The following is a 27953-nucleotide window of genomic DNA, read 5'->3' on the forward strand; positions in this document are numbered from 1 at the left end:
CATGTCTCCTTCAATTTATGTTCATGTTCTTCATGTTAGTCTGCCAAATACAGTTAGGGGTAACAGAATTGCAGCCTGGAGTATGTTCAATGGATTTGTGTTTTCCAGAGAATCCTTCAAGTCAGGGTGAGAGCTCAGGGTGCCGTAGACTGGGCTTCATTACTTGGATCTCACATGTGAACAAAAACGGACACAAAAAAATACACAAAATAAGGCAGCCTCATGCCCTCTTTCTCTGAGAGGAGGTGCTAAAAGCACCTCTGTCATCAGCATTATGAATAATATCTTATGACATAATCTACTTATCCACTTTCTATCATTTTATTTTTGGTTGGTCCATATTTTCCTTTCTGGAAAAGGAAATGCATATCAGCCTCACACACACAAACACATACACACACAAACACACATGAACAACTACCGTATTTTCCGCACTATAAGGCGCACTTAAAAGCCTTTAATTTTCTCAAAAAACGACAGTGCGCCTTATAATCCGGAGCGCTTTATATATGGATTAATTCTGGTTGTGTTTACTGACCTCGAAGCGATTTTGTGTGGTACACGGCGCTCTGTCAACATGTTTTAGTACGACTTTGGTAAACTATAAAGCCGCACCGCAGCAGCATCACGGCCACCGTAGTCAGGAGCGTCGCGGAGTAATACATACTGTGCTTCACCATAATATTACAGTGTGTGTGTATAAGGACCCAACATGGCTCCTGTCAAGAGACACGCTTACGACGCGGACTTCAAACTCAAGGCTGTCAGTCACGCAGGAGAACATGGGAATAGAGCAGCTGCGAGAGAATTCAACATTAATGAATCAATGGTACGGAAGTGGAGGAAGTTTGACTGACTGACTGTTTTGTTTCGCTTAATGCGCCTTATAGTCCGGTGCGCCTTATATATGAAAAAAGATCGAAAATAGACCATTCATTGACAGTGCGCCTTATAATCCAGTGCGCCCTATAGTGCGGAAAATACGGTACACAATAGCCCTCCCTAATCCTAACAATGCGCACAGCACTGAAAAACAGTACACCACATCATCCCCAACCTCTCAATATCAGTTCAGAGTCTTTGTGATGAAAGCTTGTAAAGTTCAACCTATTTCTGTTCTGTCCAATCCATCTGTGCTTAAACACCTGGAGGGTTTTTTATTTCTTAAAAACTAAAAAACTAGAAAAATTATTATTAGTTAAGGAAATACTAAAGAAAAATACTTTTTCCATATTTAAACGAGACCACGGCCTTTCAGTACATCCATGCAATGTGATTGCTTAAACATAAGCATGAAATATGTTCAGTAGATACGGTAGGTGTGAACAGTTTGACTAGCAGATGTGTTCATGATAAACATCTCTTAATGAGGTTTACATAATCTGGGCAGCATAAGTTTTCCCTGAAACATGTCTGCTTTTGAAACTCAACAGTCGATTTTGAAAACAGGGTTGTATTCGTGAAGTAAATAATCACAGTGGAGGTTTATACTAATTGTGCCCCTGATACGATAGACATCCAGTAATTAATTCAACTAGTATGTACTTTAATCCAGGTTCAATATAAATTATGATCTGTCAAACCTGACGTAGGAGGAAGAAATGTATTTAGTGAAGTCATAATTTACTCATAATATATCTAGTGGTGTAATTAAAGCATCAGCCAACTGGAATTTAATCTTCAATAATAACATCAATACATGTGTGCGCCGTGTCTCTCTGATTCTTTCTGCTTTGACTGTCAGAACTTTTAAAAAGAAACACAGTGCTCTCATATTTTCCCTCCCAGTTGTCATCACGTGAGAGGAGTTTAATCAGCATCATCACAGGGGCAGGATGAAACTGATCTCTAACACAAGTCTGACAGACAGACTTCCATCTACTCCTCAGATGGACATTTAAGTATTCACCCATGAGAGACATCTTCAGATCAACATGCATGGACTTACTTTGACACAGATAACAAAGTCACCCACTCCTCCACTCCTTCCAATACCATGTGTTACGTTACAAGCGTATTCATTTCATGCTGAACCATGATGTTTTATTCTAACCTCCGCTAAGTGGTTTTGTTGACTGATATGGTCCTGTACTCAAGAGTGTAGGGAGTCTGCAGTGGATCGTTGTCTGTTGGTAAATTGGGAGAGTCTGTGTATGTTTCTGGTCTCAGAGCCTATCAGTGGTTAGTAGATTCAGACTCAAAGACTTAGAACCCCCTCAGACCTATCAGTGGTTAGTAGATTCAGACTCAAAGACTCCCCCACCGTTTTTTCTGGCTGTACCAGACACAGATAATACCTGCAGTGAGGTTAAACCCTCGGGAAGATGCTGAGCTTTGCTTATTTCGGTGTAATTCAGACGTGTAGTAAATTTGTGTCTGGTGGGAAATTGGGAGGGTTTGTGTTTGCTGCTGGCCTTCTTGTCTATCTTTCTTTATTGTAAAACACTTCATGCTGCATTTCTTGCAATAATGTCCCTATTCAAATAAACTGTTTTAATAGATTTATTATCAGTATTATAATTATCATTTTCATTTTTTTTATTTATTATTTATTTTTATTATTATAATAAAGCTTCCAGTGTCATTATAGTGAGGGGTTCTGCCCAATTGGCAAAGTATGATGAGTAGGGATGACATCACGTTGAACTGCAGGAGGTGAACTTAAAGGTCAGCATGGCAGCCATTTTGTCAGAAAATTCATAACTGCATATATTCAGGTATCACTTACCGGAAGCCCAAAACACCATTAAGCTAGCTTCAGTACGAATGTAATAAAAACGCTAGAACAAATAAGAGAGATTAATCATCTGGTATCAATTCAGTCGGATGCCTCCAATTTAAAGGTGTGTGGATTGGCTCTCACTTGCTCGTGACCCACATTCTTCCTGAGCAAAAGGAAAGAAAAGAAAATCCATTCACAGCAAAGGAAGTCCTTCCACTTTCTTGGCTTGGTTTCCTGTGTCTTGACAGAATGGGGACAGTCTAATTTGATATATGGCGATAAAAATTTAGCTTTCTCAGCAGGGCATAACAAATTATATATTGAAAAATGGTTACACTTTATTTCACAATGCCCTAATTATGGCAAGATGACTGCTTAATTATGAAAAAATGGACTCACTTTGCCAGTATGTAGGTTATTTAAACGTCTGACAAGTAACGAACAAAGAAACACAAGTTGTGTGGAAGGAGAGGAACCCTGAGCACAAAAATACACTTGAAAGCTTGCAAAGCAATGTTAATATGCGTTGAGATGTTCTGCCATCTAGCACTGCTGAGTGTGATATTATTGAACGTATGGGAAAAACGTATTGCATTTGACTCAGCAACCCAAAGGAGTCTACATGTGAGTGTGTCTAAAATACACGTACAAATGAAGTTCCCACAGTGTCAGTCTTGGATTCAGAGAGATTACATGTGTAATAAATGTTGGCCTGGATATGTGGAATATTAAAAACTCAGAACAGAAAAGAAAGTTTTAGAATTCTTTGCAGGAGATCTGTGTCTGTATTTTAAAAGAGCAACCTTTTCTCATTTGAACAAAATTTGCGACCTTGTCTCTGCTCTGCAAACAAATAGATCTTTCATAGATGTTTAGTCCTCCCATGTTGGACTTTCCTGACATATTGCTTGAAGAAATTAGAAGCGACCTTGATGGTGCTCACGCCGACACGTGAGCACCATCAAGGTCTGTAAAAATTGTGAACAGCACTTCAATTTTTAATCTTGACTCTCCCACAGCTAACCATAACTAACCATACTTTATTATAAAGGTAGGTATTATTGGGGGAAAAAAAGGCCAGACCTTTTCCTAGAATTTTGTTTAGTAGCGAATCATGACTCTTGAACCTAGTCCCTCTGACTTCCCCTGCCCTTATCGGGAAAGTGTCCTCTCCTGTAGTACTGCAAATGTTACCTGTTACACTTACAGCTCTGAAACCAAAATAATACGCTAACTTAGACCAGCTAATGCAACAAGCAAACAGTGATAGTTATCACCAAAACATGTGTGTATGACAGCCTCCCCTCCTACAACACAAACCACACACACATATCACAACGCGCACAACAGCAACATTAGCGACATGTAAATGACCGTTTTCACAAATAAACCTAGCAGCAGTGGCCATAATAATATAATATTTTGGAATATAAAAGGCCATGATGATTCCGCTCATGCATTCAAGTTCGCTGAGGCCCATACAGATTCTGGATACGAGAGCTGAGAATCTGTAATGAAACTAGAGTTAACCATGGACTTTGTAGGAGCAGGTGTCCCTCCTGTAGGAAGAATATGAGCCGGGACACAAGGCAGAAAGCCATGTGGGCATCGTTGAAGTCCACCGGAAGAGAATCTCTGTAGTTCTGATGAGTCAGTGGCATCAGCTACTTCCACTAGTTGATGCTTTCAAGTCTTTTTTTAAAGCAAAAACCAAAGCATAATCAAAATAAATTCAAATTAAATACTACTTTTTAAAGTTGTATGTTCCCTCCCATATTGCAGAAAATCAAAGACAAAAACATAATTGCCATACACAGAACATGTGCCTCTGTGTGTATCTTTGCATGCAGGCTTTTCTTTGTTCTGTGTTCTCTGTGTGCGTTTGTCTGTGTCTTTTCTTTGTGCCATGATGCCCTCCCTCCGGCTCCTCTGACAGCAGAATCATTTTTCCTTCTCTTGCATGGGCCTTTGATGATGGGTCATGTTATCTCCCCCAGAATGTGCTGTTTATTTCTACTCGAAGCCTCCCCAACCCTGCCTCCTGCTGCAACATAATTTAATTGCTGAGTACCCCCCCCCCCTTGCCTCATTCATTTCAAATGCATGACCTTTCCTGAGCACAATGATCAATCAATAGGTGTTTTCCCTCATCAGGCCCTTTCAAATTAAAACCACTGACTGAATTAAAAAGCCTTTTGAAGCCGGAGTTATGAAGTGCAAGTGCTGTAACTCAGGCTGGGGGAAAAAAGGCCAATCATCAGAGGTCTTTATAGGAGATTGATTTATGGCTCAGCTGCCGTATGTGCTGTGTGTTGAGGATATAAAAGAAGTTCAAGGAGTGGATGTTGAGGTAGTTTCCATCTTGTTCCCCAAACTTACAGTACATTTACTAACAAACACTGAGAGACATCTTCCAGCTGGGCTCGGAGAGGATCCTCCAAGGAGCTGCTGCATTATTGATTAGATCTGTTAAAAACACCTGCTTCTGCATCTGGGACCGGCTGAAGTTCCTGCAAGGTGTGGTTAAAGTCTACTAACTGTTCAACCTCGCCTTCTGCAACCAGGTAGGCAATCTGTTCCCACATCACCACAATGATATGTGCTGGCATGTGTCCTTCCAAATTAGCCAGCTTCACAACTTTCCAGCTGCACTTAATTTGTGACTGTAAACCATGCTTTTCCTTTATTCTAATAACAGGCCTGTTTTTTGATGTCTATGCTAAAACAATGGTGGTTATATCTGGACCATGGTCGTGCCTCCTGCCATGACCCGGCTGACACCCACTACTACTTCCCACTACTACTTCCATTTTTATTATTAGTCACATTACTATTACTAGTCCCTATATCATTATTATAATTCTACTATAGTCGTTGTTATTATAAGTAGTCCTAATTTTTTCCTTCGTTACTCTGCTTACTACTCTTATAATGTGTGGTAACTCTGTTATGTTGTTCATTCTGTTCACATGACATCTATTGCATTTTGTCCATCCTGGAAGCAAAGTATGCCCTGATTGGTCAGCTAGCCCGCTCTGTTGTCATTGGTCAACGTTTCGCATATGCCGGAAATGTCCCACCCCTTACAAACAGAATTCAGCCCCGTCTGCTAAATGACTGTAATGTCTTCCAGAGCAGAGATACAGCAAACACAACATTAAGTTTTCCTTGTACTGCTCTGGCAAAGTGTTAAAAATAAAATGTAGCTTCATTTCATCTGCCTTGGGAAGTCCAAACAAAGGACATTTCCCCTCGCGAAGCAGAGCACAGCATCTTCTCGACATGACGACCGCAAAAAAAGCTCCATCTCTCTGTTTTGTTGTTTGAGGGCGGGCCAAACTAGTCGGAAGGAGTTTTACGTCACTTCCGTAACATTGTGACCTCATAATGTTACGTAAGTGAAGGACAGAATTCAATCGAGCTGTTTAGGGCAGCTCAGGAGCAGTGTGTCTGAGGGGGAGGGTAACTCCTTTTATGAGTGGACTTCAGGTTTTACACTCTACGGACCTTTTACATGTACAAAAATATATTTAAAACATTAAAAGAGAGGGGAAAAGGGGAAAAGCGTAATAGGGCCACTTTAAGATTCTCCACAGGCGTGTTCCATTCTTGTAAAAAGCACAAGAGTAATGGGTGAAAATAAAGAACTACTATAACTTATACTATGTCCTATAATTAGGAGAGTACTCCAGCTATTTAGTACCATGCAGTTGAATGATTCATCAACCTTCTACATTCATCAAGCTCTGCATACTTTTAATGTCTCTACCCTGATCTGAGAAGATAACCCTGATGACAACATCAGGGTTATCTTCTCAGGCGTTTGAAAGTTTCCTTTAACCAACAACACAAAAACAATTATGTCATATAGGGACAATTGAGTTTAAACACATGGTCAAAGTTAAACTATCTTTTGGTGGTGGTTTGTGGTGAAAACACAAACCACAGCTATTTAGCATTGTTTCAATTTTTAAAAGAGGAAACAATGTTTCTGAATATAGTTGTGTCTAAGCTTCAAGCCGTTGGATGGGTTTTTTCCTTGGCAGCGGTTGACTGACGTCTGACAGGAAACAGGTTGTCAACTCCTTAGTTGCTCCGTTGACTTGATACGCCATTTTATTTTTTCCTTCTTTTTTGGCCAGTAGTCATCATAATAGTGTACATGTGCAGTTAGAGTAGATCAATTACCATCAAATGTACATGTTGACATTAATTACATAATTAATTAGGTTTTGAAAGGAAATAAGTTAACGATTTGCTATGATGGTTGTTTCTTACAGTACTTGTTTCTCAGTCGGTAGACCTTGCATGTTTAATATGTTTGTAGGATGAGAGTTAAACTAATTATCTGCCTTTCATGGGGCCAGATTCAAAACTCACGGCATCTGGTCAAACCTTGGGTAGAGCTGTAACCTCAGCATGGACTACACCAGGATTTGAAAAAATACATACAGTAACGTAGGGAGTGCTGCAGTAGTAGTATTTGTTGCTTGTTGGTAATATCGTTTTGACCAAATGTGTAAACACTGAGCATAATACAGCAGGTAGTGGTATATTAGCAGAATTGAATTCTAATTTAATTTGGACTGGTGTAATATAATGATTGTTTGTCAGAAGGCTTGACGTTTCTCATGGATTCTATAGAATCTTCTGAAGATGAGGAACTGTCTGCCTTGGTAATTTAACAAACGACTAAAAAGTTAATTACATTGGAAGATGTCATGCTCAAGGTTAAAAGCTGTCAATTTCAATGTGAATGATGAAATTATCTCATCTCATCAATGGTTTTGCATGGAACCTAGGATTAAACACACTATTTTCTGCAAAAACAAAACATTGAGAATCACTGATGCATGTTATGGTGGAATATCAACTTTGATTTGTGCATGCCTCGCCGAAGACAGTCAAAGCACTGTTGAAGTGAAACAAGCTGTTGTAGAGGTGAGCGCAGGGCAACAAAGGCATGGTCTCTTCTGAATTCTTAAGCAGAAGAGGACTCTTCAGAGTATGCAGAGGAAGAACTCTTGATTAAAAACCGACACTGAAACAGATCTTGGTTTCATAAAGAATATTCTGTCCTTCAAGCCTAAATGACTTGTTATAACTTTCTGGGTTTTCTTACTTCTTGGACATCTATGATTCAGTAAGCAGGAATAGGAACACCTCCAGTGGTTCAGTGTCATTGGTGGGGAGGTTTCCCAGTGGAGGATTAACATATTGTCAGGTTACTACTCTGAAAGCAAACATAGAAGGAGTCACATACTTAGCCATGAGTTGCAAAATGGGGTTTGGTGGATTTGAAAATAATTCCATCTTATTATAGCACACTTTCTTTTTACCTCCTTGAAAGTCTAAATGGGGCAGGGTATTGTGTATTAAAGTATGGACATGTAGGTTGAATTTCCCTGATGCAATGTGATCTTTATTCAGCAAAGCTGCCTTTGCTGAGCTTCTCATTGAAAAGATCTTCAAACGAACAGGCATCTCATTCAAATGATTTAAACCAGGTTCCCCCTCCCTCAAGATAAAAGCCCTCTACAACAAAGGTATTTTAACAACTCATTATGATGATATATAGCAATTAATTAGGAAACAGTATTCTTCCTAACCCTCAGTCACAAGATAAGACGAACTGATCCCTCCCCTCTACTAATGTAGAAAAGGGAAACAGGTGTGAGTGCAAATATCCACCTACTATGTGTTATTAATGATTTAGATTGGAGGGGAAATGACTGCCGTTGGTTTTGTGATTAATGATTGAGGACTGGCGAGCAGAAGCCATTCAATCGGAACAGTCTGCACCTGTCTGAGGCACTCTGATGACTGCTTGCAAAACACTCTGGATGAGACACCGCTAAGAGCAAATTGGGAGCTCCTTGGTGCACTAATCGTCCCTTTAGCCCCCTGTGCCCCTCTGTTCCTCCTCAATGTTTTTTTTTTCTCATTCTTCATCTCTGTCTCACTCAGACTCTGCACTCAGACCCTTCTTTTTGTTCTGACCCTTGCCCGTGCTTCTCGTGAATGCTTCGGGCTCCTTTCTCACAGCCTTTTGCTCCTTGTGTGGGTGGCGGGGTGAAACGGAAAGTTTAAGCGAGCCCTACAGGTCCACTGCGAAGCAAACACAAACACACACCTGCCTCAGCATTGCCGTACTCACACAACCGCGTACTAACTTCCGCCCACCTCTAACAGCAAAACAACACCCCACACTCCCACGCTGTGATTTTAGAAGTGTACTTGGCAAATAAATGTAAAAAATGGAAGCTTGCTTGGAGACTTCCTAAAGTACACAGGCCATAGAACGGGTTATTGGAATGCTTTCCTCTAATGTTATACGCTTTATTTGCACTAGCCAACGCTGTGTGTTCCCTGGCTGGCTTACAATCAGCATCTCAAGATGTATTCCCATAGCTAGAGCCTGTCTGATTCATAGTAATTGGGTTACAGTTCCATAGTGATCTTTCTACAGAAATGGTATCCTTCTGTTTTGCAACACAGTGAGTTTAACTGTAGAGACTGAAAATGACCAACAATCTTTTTCTAATTTTTTTTATGAATGATACTGCCAATTGTTCTCAAATAGGTTTCAAGGGGAACTTCACTTCCACGAGGCAGGAGCTTGGTTTCCCCCCCTCTTGGCCTCTAACACAGGCTGTATAAATAGTAATGCTTGGGATGCTGTCTGCCACAGAGACACTGCTGTCAAAACTAAAGGCTGGATCTGGATTTTTCAGCACTTAAAATGGGTCACACAAACTGTATTGTATTTTTCCCTTGTTTTTGAACATTTAATCCCACACGACAGTAAAAACCTAAAAAAAGATACCACTGTGGTCACATACTTTCTCTTGAGATTAAAGTGTCCCTAAAAAGTGTGATACATTATGCATTTGTCCTCTTGTGTGTAGTTTTGGGGGTGTTGTTGAGATGAGAGGTAGGACGTTTCTTTAAACCTGATTCTGAATCTATAAACCGGCTCCAGGGAGACTGGACTCTGGGGGAAGGGGGCGAGCAGCCCCTCCACCAATGTATTGAAAGAAATTCATGTCCTAACAAGCCACTCAAATCTCATCTGCAGAAATACACCTGCTTATTATACATAAACAAAACAAACTTGAAACATTGAAAAACAAATCAATTAAATGAATAGTCGACCTTGGTTTTTTCGTCATATACAGGTATGCAATGATGATTGCTGGGTAATACGTATATTGAAGTTGTCCAATGTCTAATCTCTAACGGATCATTTGACAAGACAATATGATGGTTTGTGTGTGTGTGTGCGTGCTTCATAGCTGTTAATTAGTGTGCACTAGGCCCTTCTTAACTACCTTATGCCAATTGCTCCAGGCGTCCTTTCAATGGTCCCAGAGGTGTTCAATCCTTTTAGTATCCAGGGTTGGCCCATCAATAAGTGGCACCCCGACCTCCTGGAAATGTGTTGTGGCTATTCAAGCGCGATTGGGGGGAGGGTTGTCATCTATTAAGATGAAGTTAGGGGTGTTTTGCTAGTTCTGAGGAATGATGATGGAGGTCTATGACATCCCTCAGTACGGTCTACAGTGATGCGGGACTCATCCGTTAACATGACCGAAGCCCATTGTAGTAAGGTCCAGTTCACATGGTAGCGTTACCAATGGTGTCTGGCACCTGTATTGCTCCCATTGCATTCAACCCTTACTGGTGGATGCAGTTCCGGATGGTCTTCCTGGATACTCTGGTACCCCTAGTGACCCTCAGCTGTGATTATAGCTGTGCTGCACTTGTCTGAGGTACCGGTTATCTGTGTGTTGACACATGGAGCCCCACTCCTGGGTTTATAACAGCTATGGCTAATGGCTAATGGCTAAAAATTAGAAGAAAAATAAATATGATTATGAAAGGTCTTCAAAAGTAAGTCAGCACAGTCGGCTGATGACTCTTTTGTACCATTAAATGGTTTTACTGCTTTGTGACAGTTTAAGTGTTTATCGTACTCACTTCCTCTTCAGATATCAATGAATGGATACCTCCAAATTTTGTACTGTCAAAGGACAAAACAGAGATCATCAGTGAATAGTTCAAAAGACAGAACTTAATTTCATTCCGTTACTGCCTAGGGGGAGATTTTACTATAGAGGCAAAAATAAATGACCTCTTCAGTGACTGCCTGTGAGCTATAGAATTGATCTTAAATTGATCGCTCTGTGTAGACCTGAAAGGTGGCTGTAAAATGTAGACGTTTTGTCTTTCACAGAGCACCGGGTAATTGAGAAGTTTATCTTGCGAGCCCAACTAGCTTACTCTCCACAAGCAGCTAACAAACTATCTACCTGCAATGTTCTCTGCTTTCCCACAATCTAATAACACTGTCTAGGGGTTACAGTTTAAATCTATTAAAGTAAGAACAGAAAAACCGCTGGGGTTAATTAAACAAAGATTTTATCGTGTTTTAATGACATTTATCTTGGCCCATCAATTGTTAACGCTTATAGCTAATGCTTATCATTTACAGCTCCATTGAATACACATATTGCAGCTATACATGGAAACCCGAATTCAGTTTTATCTAAGACCCCAAAAAATATCTTCATTCTACCATAGTTTATAAAGTATTTTGTCTTATCATGTTACCTGAGTGTGACCCACACAGTATGCAGTCACAATTTTCTTTTGTGTATTAGTCATATAGTAATATAAAATAAACTGTTTTGAGAATATTGTCTGTTTTTCCATTGTAAATGGAAAAGTGTTGGATCCTGTCCAGGCCAGTGGGGGGGCAGTAGCAGAGCGTTTGTGCCCCAGGGAATGCCATTACCTACAGTACGTTAGCTTCTCGTCAAGCGCTTCGTTAGCATCCTTTCTCCTGTAAAACAGGTTAGTTTGGTTTATCAGCCCACTGAATAATATCATTATGAATCGTATGAAGTATGTAAGTTTGTGGTATAGAAGGTGTGCCTTACTAATGTGTTAATATAGAGCAGTATTTGTGAGTTGTAGCCTACAGTATTAGCGGCCGGAGCTAGCGGCTAAGGCTAACTTAAGTTCTGCGAGCTTGTACACATTCTTCATGGAGGGAAATTCCCGCTCCTATTTTAAAGTGGCCCTATTATGCTTTTCCACTTTTCCTCTCTTCTTTAGTGTGTTAAATATATGTTTGTACATGTAAAAGGTCCGTAGAGTGTAAAACCTGAAGTCCAAGCCTAAAAGGAGTTACCCTCCCCCTCAGAAACACTGCTCCTGAGCTGCCTGAAACGGCTCTATTGAATTTTCTCCTTCACTTCTGTAACTTTATGAGGTTATAATGTTAAGGAAGTAACGTAAAACTCCTTCCGGCTAGTTTGACCTGCCAGTTTCTGGTGAAATGTGTTTTTGTGTTTGGCTATAGACAATTTAAAGGTAAAAATCTGTCAAACTAACTCACTGAAATTAAATGTGAATTTATATGTTAATCATTCTGCTGAGAGCGAACTGTCTGAACAGTAACAATTGCTTCGCTCTCATCCTTTCTCCATTATTATTTGGCTGCTTGTCCTGCCACACAGGACCTTCAACATGAGCAAAACCTATTAAGATCAAAAGTCTACAATACTCATTGTTTTTTGTTAACACAAAATGCATCAGATCTCCTAACACTGTGACATGGTTCATCTCGGTTAAACAGTTTCTTTGAGATGGTCACTATATTCTGGTGACCCTCACATTATCTGACTAACACCCTACACCGATGCTGTATTCATGTGCTACCTACTGTTAAACACCTTGCCTATTTATTGTTTTTTTATATATGGAAACAAAAGCAATAAAAAGTTCAATAAAACTAAAGTTATGGTTTATATTGTGTTCTTCAACACTGCCTTGTTATAAGCATAATGGTTTTAAAATGCAACAGAGGTCTCTTTAAATCCTCATTTTCAAAGTAAAAAAATGTCATGAATATACATGAGGAAGAGGATTTTTTAAATCATTCCAAGATGGATGTAGCTCTGTTATGTGAAGCACAGTTCAGTCTCCATGCCAATGAATTCTTTATTTGGTGGCAATCAGGTGCCAATTAGTTTGACCCAGTTTTATAAGAGAGAAGCCTGAGTAGCTGCTTTTTTTGTATTTTACTTGCACTGTAGCGCCGAATTGTAGCAACATATTCATCGTGTTAAACTCAGTCCTCTGACACGGGTACACTTTGTCATGATAAAGGCCACATTTTATTGAAAGCAATCAACAGTGCTCAGTGTTCACACCATCATGTTGACAACAAAAGGGACTTAGAAAATGCTAGCATTTAAGACCCCTGAATGAAACCGGTGCTGTGGATGGTGGAAAATAAGAGGCGGTGTAAAAAATGTCTTTATCAGATGAGACTGCCTCAGGAGTAAGGAACTTGCAAGTTGAGCTAATTCTTGACAGAATGTCACACTTTCATTTGGCTACAATCAAGATTTTTATATTGTAAATAAATTGTTAATACTCTAAATGGTTAAAAAATGGTGAGTCATAGTTCTTACATCAGAAACTCCACAAAACACTTACATAATGTTTAAGTACTGACTGACTCTGTCCTCACATTGTCTCATTCCATTACTAAACAAAGAGAAATACATGTATCTTAATCTTTTGTTGTTTCCATTTGTCTCTCTCACCATTCAGAAAACAATAAAAGCAGGCTGTAGAGATTCTGAACAACTCCACAGAGGCTGTCGTTGTGAAAGCATTCTAAAGCGAAGTCAGCTATCATGAGAGTGTTTGCCCCACAGGGAACATGAGGGTTCTACATTAGCACTCAGGCTGGCATACTTTTATCTTTGCATTTTATGTTTTTTTCTGATTCACTGATATGATTGTCCAGAGAGGGTTGGCCTACATCAAGCTCCCCCTAATATCTTGTGGATTAGTTCCGGGTTTCCGGACTGGTTGCAGTAATAATCTTTGACCATGCGGGGCGCTCGTAACGAGTCCAGAATGAATGGGAGCTTTTATCCTCAGAATCCACTTTTCTCACGATGTAATTTTTTGTCAAGTAATTTGAAAGTTGCTATCAAAGGGTGGGGCTAAAATAATAAACTCAGCTGAATATTGCATTTTTTAAGGTCACGTATCTGTTCTAAAAAGGTGTTCAAAAAATGCGATGACGTCACACTGTCAGAGGTACTGCTTTACGGCAGTTTCTGAATCACTTGGCACTTCCTTTTATTAACATATAATAGTATAATATATATATATATATAATATAAATACAGTACGCAAAAATAACTTCGAGGAAAGTCCTCCTTAAGATAATGTTTCCGATGCGCTTCAGCTTCAGATGCCGTCAAGAGGGGTCTCTGGTCGTAATCAGTCGCAAGTCCGTCCCTGACCAATCAGCATTCATTAGCAGAATGCTAGCGTATACGATAATGGCCCAAACTGTAAGAAATCGAAAGGACATAAGTACTCACTCATTTGACTTTTGAACCATAATCTATATTGAACTTGCGGAATCTACAATAAAATTTGCGATATTTCAACGACAAGCAGGTGAAAGAGGCATAATTAGCCGTTTAGCCCCGATAGACTCCCATTCAATCTGGACTATCACCCCCAGTGGATGTCTCATGGAACTACAACCAAAATCGGTACAATGGGCGTATAGGGAGTGCCCAGGCTCTTCGTAGACGGGCTCTGGCTCCCCCAGCCTCTTGTGGATAACGGTGTCCAACTGGAACTCTATTGACTGAGGGACTAACAGAGCCCAGAAACTGCTCCTTGAGAATCAAGGGTTTGTCCTTGGTGACATTTCAAATGATAGCTGGCATTTATAGCTGCTGACATCTTGGTTGATGTGCAAAAACTACAGCAAAATGCTTGTCTCTGCTTTGTGAGGAACTGCGTCATGATATACTATGTTGATCCATAAGTTTTGCCAAAAATTATATTTAGTTACGTCGTTTAGCTCTATTCCTCTCAAAACAATGTCCTTTACTCTGCACAGCGTATGGTAAAGCCCAGTAATTCAATTTATTTCAGTATTCTTACAGCTTTTGTGTTCCCCAGAGCCCCCATAACTGGGTCTAGCTTCACCAAAGCCATGTTAATAAAATCAAGTCCTCCTCACTTTTCACAAACTGTCTGTTTGTCATCAGGATGGCACTGGCATGATTTTAATGAAACTTGTGGAAAGGGTGGAGCATTTGTGAAAGAAGAGGCCATTCAAATTAGGAGCGGATCGGAATCACGGGGACAATACACAGATTATTTTTCACTTTCAATAACATAGCTATTTAAGGCATTGTCTTTGTTTTCTTGCTGAATTATTTGTTAACATTGTCCTCTTACTGGGCAGACACAATAGTCCAGCCTCATATCAGTTAACTTCAGCTAAGACTGTGCTCATAACAATGAGCTAACGAGTGCTTTGCTGTTTTTATAGGGATGCACTGAAACAGATATTGATATTGAATATCAGGCCCAAATAGCTGGATCCGGTATTGGTAACAATGTCGCTAATCTATACCACACAACTCTATGTTTATATACTGTAACCTGAATTTGAATTGAAGTTTTGACTTATTTGTTGCTGCATTAAAAATGTTTACACAAACTATTTTTTTTAACAATTTGTAAATTTATATCTGTGGATGTATTTGTTACATTTAGTTATCAAAGTAAAACAATGAAAGGCTATGGTTAAGTCAAAAATGATGTTGCCTTACACATAAAACAATGATCCCAGGATCGGTACTCGGTAAAGGCCAGTACCGTATCGGGGTTTAAAAAGTTGATAGTTGCATCCTTTAGTGTTTTTAATGCCCTGGGTTTAACCTCTCAGTCTACCTACAGGCTTATAGGCTAAGGCTGTTGGGGAGTATGAAGCAAGCCCCCAAGAGTGCCAAGATTTGAACCAAACTATACATTGTGGCCAAATGGTGGAAAATCAGTTTTTGGGTCCAGCACGTGATTCTATTGATCCCAAAAATAATTTTTCCTATAGCCTTACTTTAGGCAATAGACGTCTCTAATTAAGCAGATTCCCAGTACAAACATTTGAATAGCCCTTCTTTAAACAATGAGGTCCTAAAAGTTGTAAAATAAACTAATAACCAGATCCAGAGTTATTTTCTTTCCTCCGTTCATGTGTATTAGAACGAGGCTGGACTGAGGGCTGAGAGGAGAGGCGTGGTTAAAGAAAACGCTGGTGCACTTGCTCTCTGGATCCCATAGCTCACAAGATCGACGGCAGATCTTAGTCATTGTATACTCGGAAGACTTTTCTGTGTGTTTCTGAAGTGTTTCAGACGTTCATTCATTTGTTTCAATTTCTGCTAAGGTTTTACACTAACTAGTTATGTTACTCCCTGTGTCCCCCTGGACACATTATCTAGGCTATAACAGCGCCATTGAGCAACTTTCATAGGAATCGACTGGGCCTGCCTCCAACGCTGTATACTATAAGTCTTTATACATCCATGGTATGCAGCTAAAAATTTGTATTTTTCAAGTGACCTTTATTTTTTTCAAATCTGTACTCATAGTTTATTCATATTCTCCCAGAATTGCAATGGAATTATACATCAGTTAAAACACAAACACAACTGTTGAATAATTTATCTCTAAGAGCTTTCATGGACAGAATTAAAGGTAGGCACGGCTCTAATCAAGGACGTAAGTTTGCATTTGGACATTTCCGTACCAATATTTGAGCAAACTCGTTCACATTATCTTTAGACTGAACTGCCACACACACATTTAGCAGAGGGAGAGAGGAGCAGTGTCGCTGGTGTACTCAGCATGGCCGTAGCCATCTATGAGGTCACCGAGTTGCAGACCTCTGTAATTCTTTGGTAAAAAGACCACCGTCTCTCTGCTTCTGAATGACGTAAAACTGACAGCTATCAATACACCAGCTATCAGTGGTGGTGAGGTGACTGGAGAGGGCAGAGTGTGTGGAGCACCGTGACAGCAAAGTAGTGTTCACTGTAGCTCCTCTACACACAAAACTTTATGATGATGCACTATATATACACACAGGATTATTGCTTTAATGCTATTTGGTGTGGTCTGCAATCCTTAGCTGACAGCATGAGTGTCAGCAGCTGACAGTCCAGTCCTCTCCTCTGAGCTCGGGGGGTTTCAACTGCTGATTTAAATGTTTATGATGAAGTGGATACAGCTTGCGTTTTATCAGAGGTTAGGAAGTTAATATTTGTGTGGACAATTTGCTAAATAAAGGTGGCATTTATGCCTGATCAGAAGTGCTTTATCTTACTTTCCGTTTTATAGAGCAGGTCGATTTTTTATCGAAATATTATGACTTTATTCCCCATACCTAGAGACATTTATACCAAACGAATATACCTAGAGATATATTTTGGAAAGGTTTTTGAAAATGCAGAAAGTTTGAACATGAGCAGAAATCTTGCTGAAAAACATATGAGTTATTAAAGTCCAGGGGTTTATAAATACATTTCTAGGAATTTCCTTTTGATTGACATGAATAGGAGCCACATGAACATTTATGTCAGAGGTCAGAGCGACGAAAGAGAAGGGAAGAGTAAATCACTACATGGGTTTTGACCATGAGAAAGTTGATCTACAGGAGATAAATATTTGAAAGCAATACAGAATACCTAATAGCCTTTCTATATTATATTCCTTTATTACTTTGTGTTTTTCTGTACATATATAAAGACAACCCACCAAATATTAATGCAGAATAATTGCCCAGATTGCAGGAAATGAATTGCGATTTACACTTAACATTTTCTGAAGGAGGACCCCCAGACCCTCTAGCATCAGAATTGGACGTGTCAGGGAAGGAGGGCCAGTTTTTAACTCATAACATTCATTCTTTAAAAAAAACAACTTTTGTGTACATAGGAAATAAGGTCAAAGCAAAAATACTACTTAGTTAGGTTTAGGAAAAGAGTGTGGTTTAAGTTAACTTAACTTAGGACTTAGTGACTAACTACGTACTGACGTGACAAAATGTCAATGGTTACTTTTGTTTGGTTTTGCACGGGACAAGAATGGTGTTTCTTGGAAGAAAGTCCTACTTTTGTTTGACGCATCCACGTCAGCTGCTCTGATGGTCGAATAATGACGCTCGTGGGTTTATGTTGGAGTCAGTTGAAAGTGTGGTGCGTCGGTATCAAACCCCAAGGGGCACTGACCAGGCGCTGGTATTCGACTAGTTTCGAGTGAGATCTAGTTGGAGGTCAAACTCTTTCTGACAGGCGCTGTGACTTCTGAGCTATCCAAACTTCTATTTGTGGCCTGTGGGGGCCGTAATGCGCCTTTGCTACGTCTAGGCTGCAAGAACCTAAAGACGGAGAAGGAAAAGAAGAAGAGGAGGGGAAGCCGCGAAAGCAGCCATAGACGGCCAGAATGTATTCGACTAGTTTTTGGGTACCCGAGTGAGATCTAGTTGGAGGTCAAACTCTTTCTGACAACTCAAGATCCCAAAACATGTCTATGTTGTAAAATTAATTTACATCTATTGAAAAAACTAAATGCTCAAAATAAAATAAGTGAGTTCAGTTCATACTATGACTGGTTGGATCATTGCTACATCACTTTAAAGGACGCCTGTCGCTCTGTCTCCCGTGCAGCTTTGGGATGCTCCGATAACTGTTCGGTTCATCTTCCTGTGGTAAAATAAAGCTAATTCTGATTTTGGCTTTTATAATGGTCATAAATTGTCAAAGTCGAGTAAAGGAGCAAACTTATGTGTGTCTTGTATGATTAGGATATCATTTATTGTTCTATTTCACAAAGGTCTTCCCTTTTAACAGGGCTGTACAGGCCCAACCACTCGCTGTGATTTTAATTCACATTCTCAACCACTTAGGGTGAGGCTTTCAGTTCGCTCGGCCTCTATCCTGTATCCACCATGTGGACATATTCTTGTGGAGGTGGTTGCTGTTAAAGAGCTTGGAATAGAGGACTATGGGTAGGGAGTAGACGACAAATGAATGTGAATATCACGGCCAGCCTTTGCTCAGATTAAGGAGCAATTATGTCATTAGCTACAGGGGGAGTGCTGAATGGAGCTGTTTTACCCCGTTTATTTCATGTGTATTTAAAGGACATTTTAAGTTTACTAAAAATCTAAAACTTATATAAATAATTAATACAGGAAAAATACGTGCTGCTAGGAAGGAGGAAACATGTTTTCTCCCAATTTATGGCTGTACTTTTAAACGTGATTAATGTTGTAATTTGAAGCAAAACTATTCAAAAGGCAACAACACTACTTGGTTATGTTTAGTTCATCAGCAGGATTGGCTAAAAATATGTTATTTAGATGACACACTAAATTAATTCACACATGACACTAACAGCGGTCTCCTGTGTTTGTTTGACCCAGTCATCCATTCCGACCTCCTCCTAGTGCAAGCTTTAGCAGAAGCCTTAGAATCATATTTGTAATATGTCAAAAAAACAACTCAATCTGGGGAAAAATACATTCCCCTCGATATGTACTTGACAATGCAGTTTTGGTTATGTCAGCGTAACCAGGCTGCCGTGAGGCACAACACTAGTATGATTATCTCTTCCTGCTAGAATGAGCAAGGCATAATAGCATGAGAGGGTCCACTGAAGTTGATGCACATCCTCATGCCTGGAGATGCCCAGCTAGAGAGGCATTGGAATGTTTGCAAAGAAGAGCTTTGATGTTCCAAAGCAACTTAATGGAAATCCCTGCATGCTAGGAGTTTTAAAGATACCTATATAAGAAGAAAAGGACATTTGATTGAAAGAGTTATGCACCCTGCTATCAAACCATGTCATGTTATTCTTCATTTGGCTATTTCCTGTAGGCAACTTGTATCTGCACAGCACAACACAGCATTTTAGTTCTACTTTCATGAGCTGACTCTGAGGCCCAGTAGCGAAAAGCAAAGGTATTTCACCTTGTGTGTCATCGTTTGGCCTCACAATCTAACCAGCTGTAATTAGCAAGGGAACTGACAAGAGGGGGCTACTGTATAAATACTGTTGCTACTATAAAATATGTTGATCACAAGCAAAAATGTCCCCTAAATGCTAAACCAAATGAAACTAGATAGGTACAGCCAGTGGAGTACAGATCTCCGCCAGGTGTGTCTGCAGCCACCACTGCTGCATTGTGTGACTGAGTGAATACAACCTACAATTAACCCATCACACATCTAAACCCCCATCTATACACTAATGGGCTGTAAGGAGTCATAAAACACACATCATTCAAACTGAAAAACAAATGTGATGTATGAAGGCATCGCTCAACCTGACCCCTACTGGCCGGGGGTCGGTTAAGTGAGTGTAGAATCAGCATCAGCCAATGTCAGGGCAATAACATGTGTCTTGACAAAGTGTGAATGTGGAAGAACTTGTAAACAAAGGCTAAAATATCACATGATGCCAACTGCACACCACCTTTTGCATGTGTGTGTAGGGAGTGAGTCAGCCAGATGAATTCATTATTTCCTGTGCAAACAAAGTGCTTTATAGGCTTCGCCTGTTATTTCATCCAGCTATTTATTTCTATGTGATGGGGCTTGTCATTGTAATGAACAGTTTTGTAGGTAAACCATGCAGAGAGATGAGCCTATTTTCTTCTAAAAGCAGTTACTGCCAGCTCCAATCCTAGATTAGAGGCTTGTATTTATGGATTGATGTTGGGATATTGAAGCTGTCTGTTCCAAAAAACCCTAGAAATCACTTCTCCACCAATTTTGATCAATATTTGAACTGGCAATCAAACGGGCATGTGTCTTCTATTCCCTATCTAAAAAGACAGAATACATGTGAGGTCTTTTCCCAGTGATAGCGGCACGTTGTGAAGTCATGAAATGTTATTTTTCTAAGGATCATTTCTTCTGCATTTTGCAGTGAGAAACACCTGCACACATACGTTTTCATCTCCCAGTAATAACTGCTTCACCAGTGTCAGCAGGCGAGTATTGTGTTCTCAATGGAAGACGACATCGCTGCGAATAGCATGCTATTCATTTCTGCTGTAAAACACTGTGAATGACACTCATCAGGAGACTAATGACAAGTTGCTGACAACATCTGTCTGTGCTGCTGTGGTTGTGTCAATCACAGTCAACACTGACAATTTTTCAAACGATTAGCCTTCATGTCTCACAATTTACTTGTCAGGTCTCCAAACTGAAAAAAAACAATTTAGTACATGGGAAAAATAGAAATATAGCCAGCTCTGTAGGAAAAAACATACTTGTTTCAAACTTGAAAACATGAACCCTCATCCTACGAGCAAAGGTCCCTGCAGACCTCAAAGCTATATGAAGGCCTATTTTTTGTCATATCTCAAAGGTTCTTTATTCTATCATTACATTTTCATGACTTCAATTTGTTCTTATTAACTTCATATCATTGCAGTAATTAGTTATTGTTTTTTATGATCATTTTGAATACCAATGTATGGAGTTTCAAGTCAAAAGCACCCACTTGCAGCCTATGAGTTTAAATAGATAAATAAGAATGGATAGATCAAATGTTTACCAATGGTCCTTATTTAAAGTACCATACACTATAGCAACAACAATGTCAGTCATTCTAAAGGAAACACATACGGATAAAACAAACACATTTTTCCTCATGTTCTCTGTATAGATTTATTTTACATAATATGCAAAGTAACTAACTTTCCTAAAATAATAGATATATCTTGGGTTTTTTCCACAGAATACTTTAATTACATATCTAATAATGTGTTGAGAAGAAATAAATGCAATGATGGTTACTCTTACAGTAGTGTCTTCTTCAGTCACTGTAAAATAAGTTGGGAAAGCTTAATAAATTGAACAAGTTGTGACCTGGCAGATAATGTCCATTAGCACAGCATCACTTGGCTGTGTGAGGCTATACTTACACAGTGTGATGCTTTGAGATGAAGGCTAATGTTGGCATGCTAACATTTTAACCACTCTAGTTTAGCTTTGTAGCAAAGTACAGCTGAAGTTAATAGGAATTTATTAGTTTTGCGGGATTTTGGTCATAGTGTTAACAAATTGAAATGTTGAACTGACGATGGCGCGATTAAAATGTTAGGGGATCATGTTATTACAATTGTGTGCTGCGTTTTGTATGATATCCTCAAATAGTTACTCATTTTTGGGCGATTTTCTACGAAAGCCAGAAATGCATCAATTTCCGCTTGTTAAATGCATACAGTCTTTTCAAAATAAAATTCCGTGTGGCATTTACCTTTTTGTGGGATTTCTAGAGTTAAGGCGCATAATTTTTCATAGGTACTGCTAAGAATTCTGGATGAGACCTGCCTGTTCTGCAAGCATTATCCTATCATTATCATCATTATCATGCCATTATGCTATACACAAACAGCATATCTAAGATACATGATTGAAAGAAGAGCATGTATATATTTAACATGGATACAGTACAAAACTGGTGTTATATGGGTCTCACATATCAGTGTTTGCTGTTTCTTTTGTGACAAAATATACAGGCAACTTTCCACTGGAACTGATAGAAATAACCAATACCACTCAGTCACAGCACCTCTAAAGGACAGCACACATTACAGCCATTTTTCAGTTGAGATGGAGAGCCACAAGTGACATCTGAGAGAGTGTACATTCACAACCTATCCACTTTAATGAGTCTTAATGGGTCGAATGGATCCATATCACATTGTCCCCAGAATAAACTGTTTTCCACCAACCATATATCTTCTAATCCTTCTAGTGGCCAGCAGCCAGAGATTCAGTGGACACTGCTGAATAATGTATATAGTACACACTGAGTTGAAATGGGGACTGAGTCTCTCAGTGCAGAAAATAAAGGTAAGACTTAAACTGATATTAAGTTAACGACCACAGTGCTCTTACTTGTGTCGCCATCTGTATTGTAAGATTTATTGGCATATACCTGTAGAGGCTTCAGAGTCTCCCTTCATTAAACAGTGCAGAAACAAGATTTATATTAGACGGTGACGGGAAATCTGACAATAACTCAGTTTAGGTTGTGTTAACAAACCTCAGACTCAAATTAGGATAGCAATTATTTCAGGATTTCCATATATCTTCCATGTTAGCCAATTTTCTCCCGTCATTTGTCACTCTCACAGTGAAAGGTGAGGCATGAGTCTGCATCATCAGATGCCACAATGCATTTGCTCATCTTCCCAACACCATGCCGGTGTGAACATTCTAAGTGATATGCCATGGAAAAAACAACTATCACATTGGGAAGGCAGTTCCATTGCAGATTTGAGACTTCCTAGAAATGCAGTTTAACTCAGGGAGAAGACTGCTGCCTTTAGTGCTGTATTACTAACAGACACAAACACTATCCTCTGAGGGAACAGTCCATTATCGCTGGTGACAAACATGAAAAGCAAACGGTGAGGAGCAAGTCAGGAAAATGCCACTCTGCAGGAAAAGAACATTTAAGATTCTGACTGCCAAAGAGAATTTCATCGGCTGCCCAAACATCTCCCCACAAAGTCGCTCTTTCCATTAGTGCAACTCAGACAAATGTCAGGGAAGATAAGCCATTATCTACCCTGCTGACAACAACACATACACACAAATATAAACGCATCACACCGTGCTCCCTGCATGCTTGTGTATTACTTGGTGATTCTATTGCTTCATGTGCCACCATTCTCTTGCTGTGCATCAGCTCAGGGTTGGAAGTGAGGAGTGTCTTCTTCTCTTTCTGCTGCTGGAGCAATTCCAAACCACATGACAACCTATTGACACAATTCCTATGATTTTAATTTTGTAAAATTGAAATAAAACACTGAGAGTGTCTATTGTTCCATTTGTTTTTCCTTAATTTTTGACTTTGTGAACAAAATCTGAGTTTGCGGGTTTCCAGCATTAGAAGGGGCATACATGCAGCTTTACCAGCCTTTATGACAGCACATTGGTCACTTGTATTGGAGAGAAATATGGCAATATTCTAGGGGATAGTATGAGATTAAGCTGGAGCCAAATTCTATGTATATCAAAAACATAAATTGAACCCAGACCTTAGAGGGGTTTTAAGAAGTATAAAGTCAGTGTAAATGGCACCATGTGGCTGGTGAGTCATTAGAGTTGTCCCTTTCCTTTTGAATGTGATTAAAATCCCTACTTCAAACAAACGGGTTGTTGGGGGGCGATCGTGATATTCAGAGTAAATATTGAGGAAACATAAATGCTATGCATGGCTGAGGTGGTGGACAGCCACTGGGCTGTGAGAAGCACATTCTGCCGGCTCTAGATTACAGGGTGTAGGAGAGGAACAGCTGGGCTGTAAGCATTCATGTCATGTTGGAGGCTGAACATCTGATCCTATAGAGAAGCAGCGCATGACTCACACCGCTGAATGCTCGGTGGGAAGCGCCTGAGCCGACACAATTAGAACACAGAACACACATGCATGCGCTCACACACAGAGCTGCTTGGCTCTCCTTCAGGCTGCGAGGTGCCAGCACAGCACAACAGACCCAAGCAGCTGTGGCCTCCAGCCAAATCATGGTTGATTGGAGCCGGGTCCTGTCAGGCCACAGGTTGAGCAGTTTCAACCCCTGCAATCCACCAAGTTGAAAAGAAAACAAGGCCTCAGTCAATAGATTAAGGCCGGTGAATTATTCATCATAAATCCTCTCGTGGCTATATTAACACAAAAGCTACAGATTCATATCCCACTGTAGGTAAATGGCTGCACCGCACGTAGGCGAATATTCATGTGAAGCAAGTATTTGATGTGTGTAATGTGTGGGAATCAGTGCGTAGGAGGGGCGGCTCAGTCACCTTTACACCGAGGTAATGCCGTTGCAACTTTGCCCGACACATTTGTTTTGTGTAATGTCTGAATTACCATCTCAGTTTGAAAATAAATTATTTCTGAAAATGTCTGCATTACAGAGTAACTGAATTGAGGCTTTGATTGTATAGATAGATGACATAATAATGTGGAAACATATTAATATAAAAAAAATATCCTACCATTGGTTCTATATATCCCATTCAAACTCACCTGGATTTCTACCTCCAAATAGTAACAAAAGATTGTTTTTGCTATGCCCAGTAATCCTGTTTCCTGTAACTGAACACAGATATCTCCAGTGTACAACTGGATATTTTGCTCATCTTTATGTTCTACCTGTATAAACCACACCTTCTCCATTAAATGCATTTACATAAAGCACAGTCAAGAGCAAATAATACAAAAAAATCCAGTAGAAACAAAAAACCTTGTGGCTTACCTCTTGGTGAATGATGCTTCCATATGACGTTGGCCTCAGGTCGACCGACTGCCAGACACATGAGATTGACGTTGCTGCCCTCATTCACTGTGACGTTCTTCGATATGTTAGTGATCCTGGCGGGTACTGAGGGGAGAAAGAAAAAATCATGATTGATGACTTTAGCTTAATTAATGACACGTGAGCAAAGGGCTCGCTGCTCCACGTGATCAGAACAGCGATGAGGTTAAAAATAACCCGCGGGTTGGGGACTCAATTAGCATGAAATTAGCTGACAAATCTGACAATTCTCTGGCTGGCTGTGGTGTTATACGTGATTGATTTTCTTCATCGTGTATCTCTGCCACACCGCTCATTAGACAGGCATCAGACTGATTTGGAGTAAGACATAATTCCATCTTTCTGACTGGACAAGCTTGATTTACTGGTTTCAGTAAAAACAACATTATTTTGATATTTGGGGCTGAGACATGGTAGGGGTGTTACAGGAGAATCAACCAGCATGGAGAGGAAATTACGATAACTAGACTTCCTCACTGGGCATATCACTTCAACAGGAAGTTAGCATCACACTGGTCCCCTCCACAAAAAGCCCATAAGAGTTTTCAACTGGATCTTGGATTATTGCAGACAATAAACTATGAGGCAAACAAACATTTTTGATATTACACATTTTGTTCAGAAACATAATCCCAACAACTAAAACCACTTTTAAGATTTTTGAAAGGGAAATATAATCACCAAAAGTAAAAAGCTAATGTTTGGCTATAAAGGAACTACACCATGGTCACATGACTTCCCGTCACATGACTTCCCGTGCCAGGGGATCAGAGCTGCAGTGACATGCTACTGTGCATCCCATTGACCTTTGAATTTACCAATTATATTAGCATGCATTGCTCAGTTGGGTCACCAAATGCCATCCAAAAATTTGCTGTTGACATGTAACCTAGTTTATATCATATTTATCACATAACTCAGTAACACGTGTGATTCAGTAAAACATGTGAAGGCCTATTCTACACACAATTCTTACACATCACGTGTAGAACTGGCTACAGTCATAGCAGCATCGTAACTGTGTTTCTTTTTTAGCTGAAAGTAAATGAGCTGTGCAGTCCCTCCTTAAGGTAATTACTTGTAACTGATGCTCCAACTCTCTTCAGACATTAAGGATGCACCCATTCACAAAACTGGATTACAGGCACAGGACTGATGACAAAATGAATTGTGTTATGAGAAGGACAATTACAAGCAACACTTATTCCATGAAATGACAAAGATCAGTGCTGAGTCCAGCCATTAATATTAGTGTAATGCCTTTAATGCTAGCTGACTATATTCAGCTTTCATCCCCACAAATGAGTCTGCCCAATAGACACAATTAATATTTACACACACACAGATAAATACAGTCGAAGTAGAGTGTAAACTTGTTTTAGATTCAAACAAAACATTGTATTTGGAGCCTGTTGGAAATAGGTTTGTTTTCATATCTGGGTAAAGTTAAAGTAAAGAGTACATAACAAAAATTAGAATTTGTATTTTGTTCTGAATAAAGTTTTAGAAAAACATTTAAACAGGCCCTATTGTGCTATTTTCTGGGTGCATATTTTTTTCTCAAGTTACAGTTGAAACATGTTTACATGCGTTAATGCTCATAATCCTCCTTGTTTTTCTCATCCCGGATGTCCTGCAGCACCTCTTCTCACCCTCTCTCTGAAATGCTCCGTTGTAACGCTTGCTCCTCCCTCCAGAAAGCAAAGTCTGGTCTGATTGGTCAGCTAGCCCGCTCTGTTGTGATTGGTCAAAATTGCACATTTCAAAAACTCTTCCTCGTCTCTCTCTTTTGTTGTTTGAGGGCGGGCCAAGCTAGCCGGAGAGTTTTACGTCACTTCAGTAACATTATGACCTCATAAAGTTACGGAAGTTAAGGAGAGAATTCAATGGAGCCGTTTCAGGCAGCTCAGGAGCAGTGTGTCTGAGGGGGAGGGTAATACCTTTTAGGCGTGTAATGTAGTGAATATTTTGGTTAAAATTAAATTTGGTTTTCATTGCTTGTATTTAGGATTAACATGATTATCGCTGGCATCCATGGCTGGCCCCAGGAAGCCGTCAAGCTCTTTTGTGCGAAAAAATGAACTTTTTCGATTTTAGCAAATGGCTGCAATGAAACAAAGGGTGAAAAATGTAAAGGGGTCTGAATACTTTCCGTACCCACTGTTTACTTTGGAGACTTTTTAGGCAAAATGGTGAAAGCTGAAAAATGGCAAAATACACCGAAACCCAAGTAATCACTTCTTTCACCAAGCACTCAAGTTTTTAATTGTGTTACCTGAAAATGTTTCTAATGATTTAGGGCACATTATCTGTCCTGCATTTTAGTCTGGACCAGTACAAAGGCTGATATAATACAGATATTCAGAGAGTAAAATACCACCTTGGCCATCTCTTGTGATCATTATCTTAAGAATTTTTATTTTTTTTGTCGATACAAAAATAGCATGCTGAGAGACCCATCCAAAAAGGGAATATGCTTTTTTGTCCAAGTCTATTTTAACTGTGCCATTTTCTTTAATCAGTATGTTCAAAATGGCTTTTCAACTTGTTCCTGATAACTGCAACATCTAGACCAAAGAGATGTCTTCATCTGCAATCCTCAATTAAATATGAGGCAGTTTATCTTCTTTGAACCAATTGTGGCCTGGTCCTTAATAGTTGTTGTTTATTGAACATTATCATTTCTTGAACAAGAACATTATCTGGTCTTCCGTTGAATCCAGTTTTTTTTTCAACATTTCTTTCCTAAAACATTGCACAACAAAATGGTTTCTGTTTCTATTACAATTTATCTTATGCAACCAACTGGAACATTAAAGCAGCTGATGACTGCGGCTATATGTTTACTTGAATTAGCTAGTGTACAGTTAGGTGCTAACAGCTGTTGTGTAGGCCTGAGAGGGGGATTACAACAACAATGTTGTATCACATATAAGTATTCTGTCCATATGCTGTTGTGTATCAGACATCGTCCTCCAGCTATGTTGG

At 39.6% G+C, this 27953-nt stretch overlaps 1 protein-coding gene across 1 annotated transcript in view; it reads right to left on the reverse strand.

Moving 5' to 3' along the window:
- Nucleotides 1–27953, reverse strand: part of opcml (opioid binding protein/cell adhesion molecule-like) — a 171173-nt gene that overhangs the window by 20851 nt on the left and 122369 nt on the right. The window contains exon 3 of the mRNA XM_054625995.1: nucleotides 24906–25031. Coding sequence (XP_054481970.1) covers nucleotides 24906–25031 — 126 coding nt within the window. The remainder of the gene's footprint in view (nucleotides 1–24905; nucleotides 25032–27953) is intronic.

The sequence above is a fragment of the Anoplopoma fimbria genome, chromosome 24, assembly GCF_027596085.1.
Source record: "Anoplopoma fimbria isolate UVic2021 breed Golden Eagle Sablefish chromosome 24, Afim_UVic_2022, whole genome shotgun sequence".
NCBI lineage: Eukaryota > Metazoa > Chordata > Actinopteri > Perciformes > Anoplopomatidae > Anoplopoma > Anoplopoma fimbria.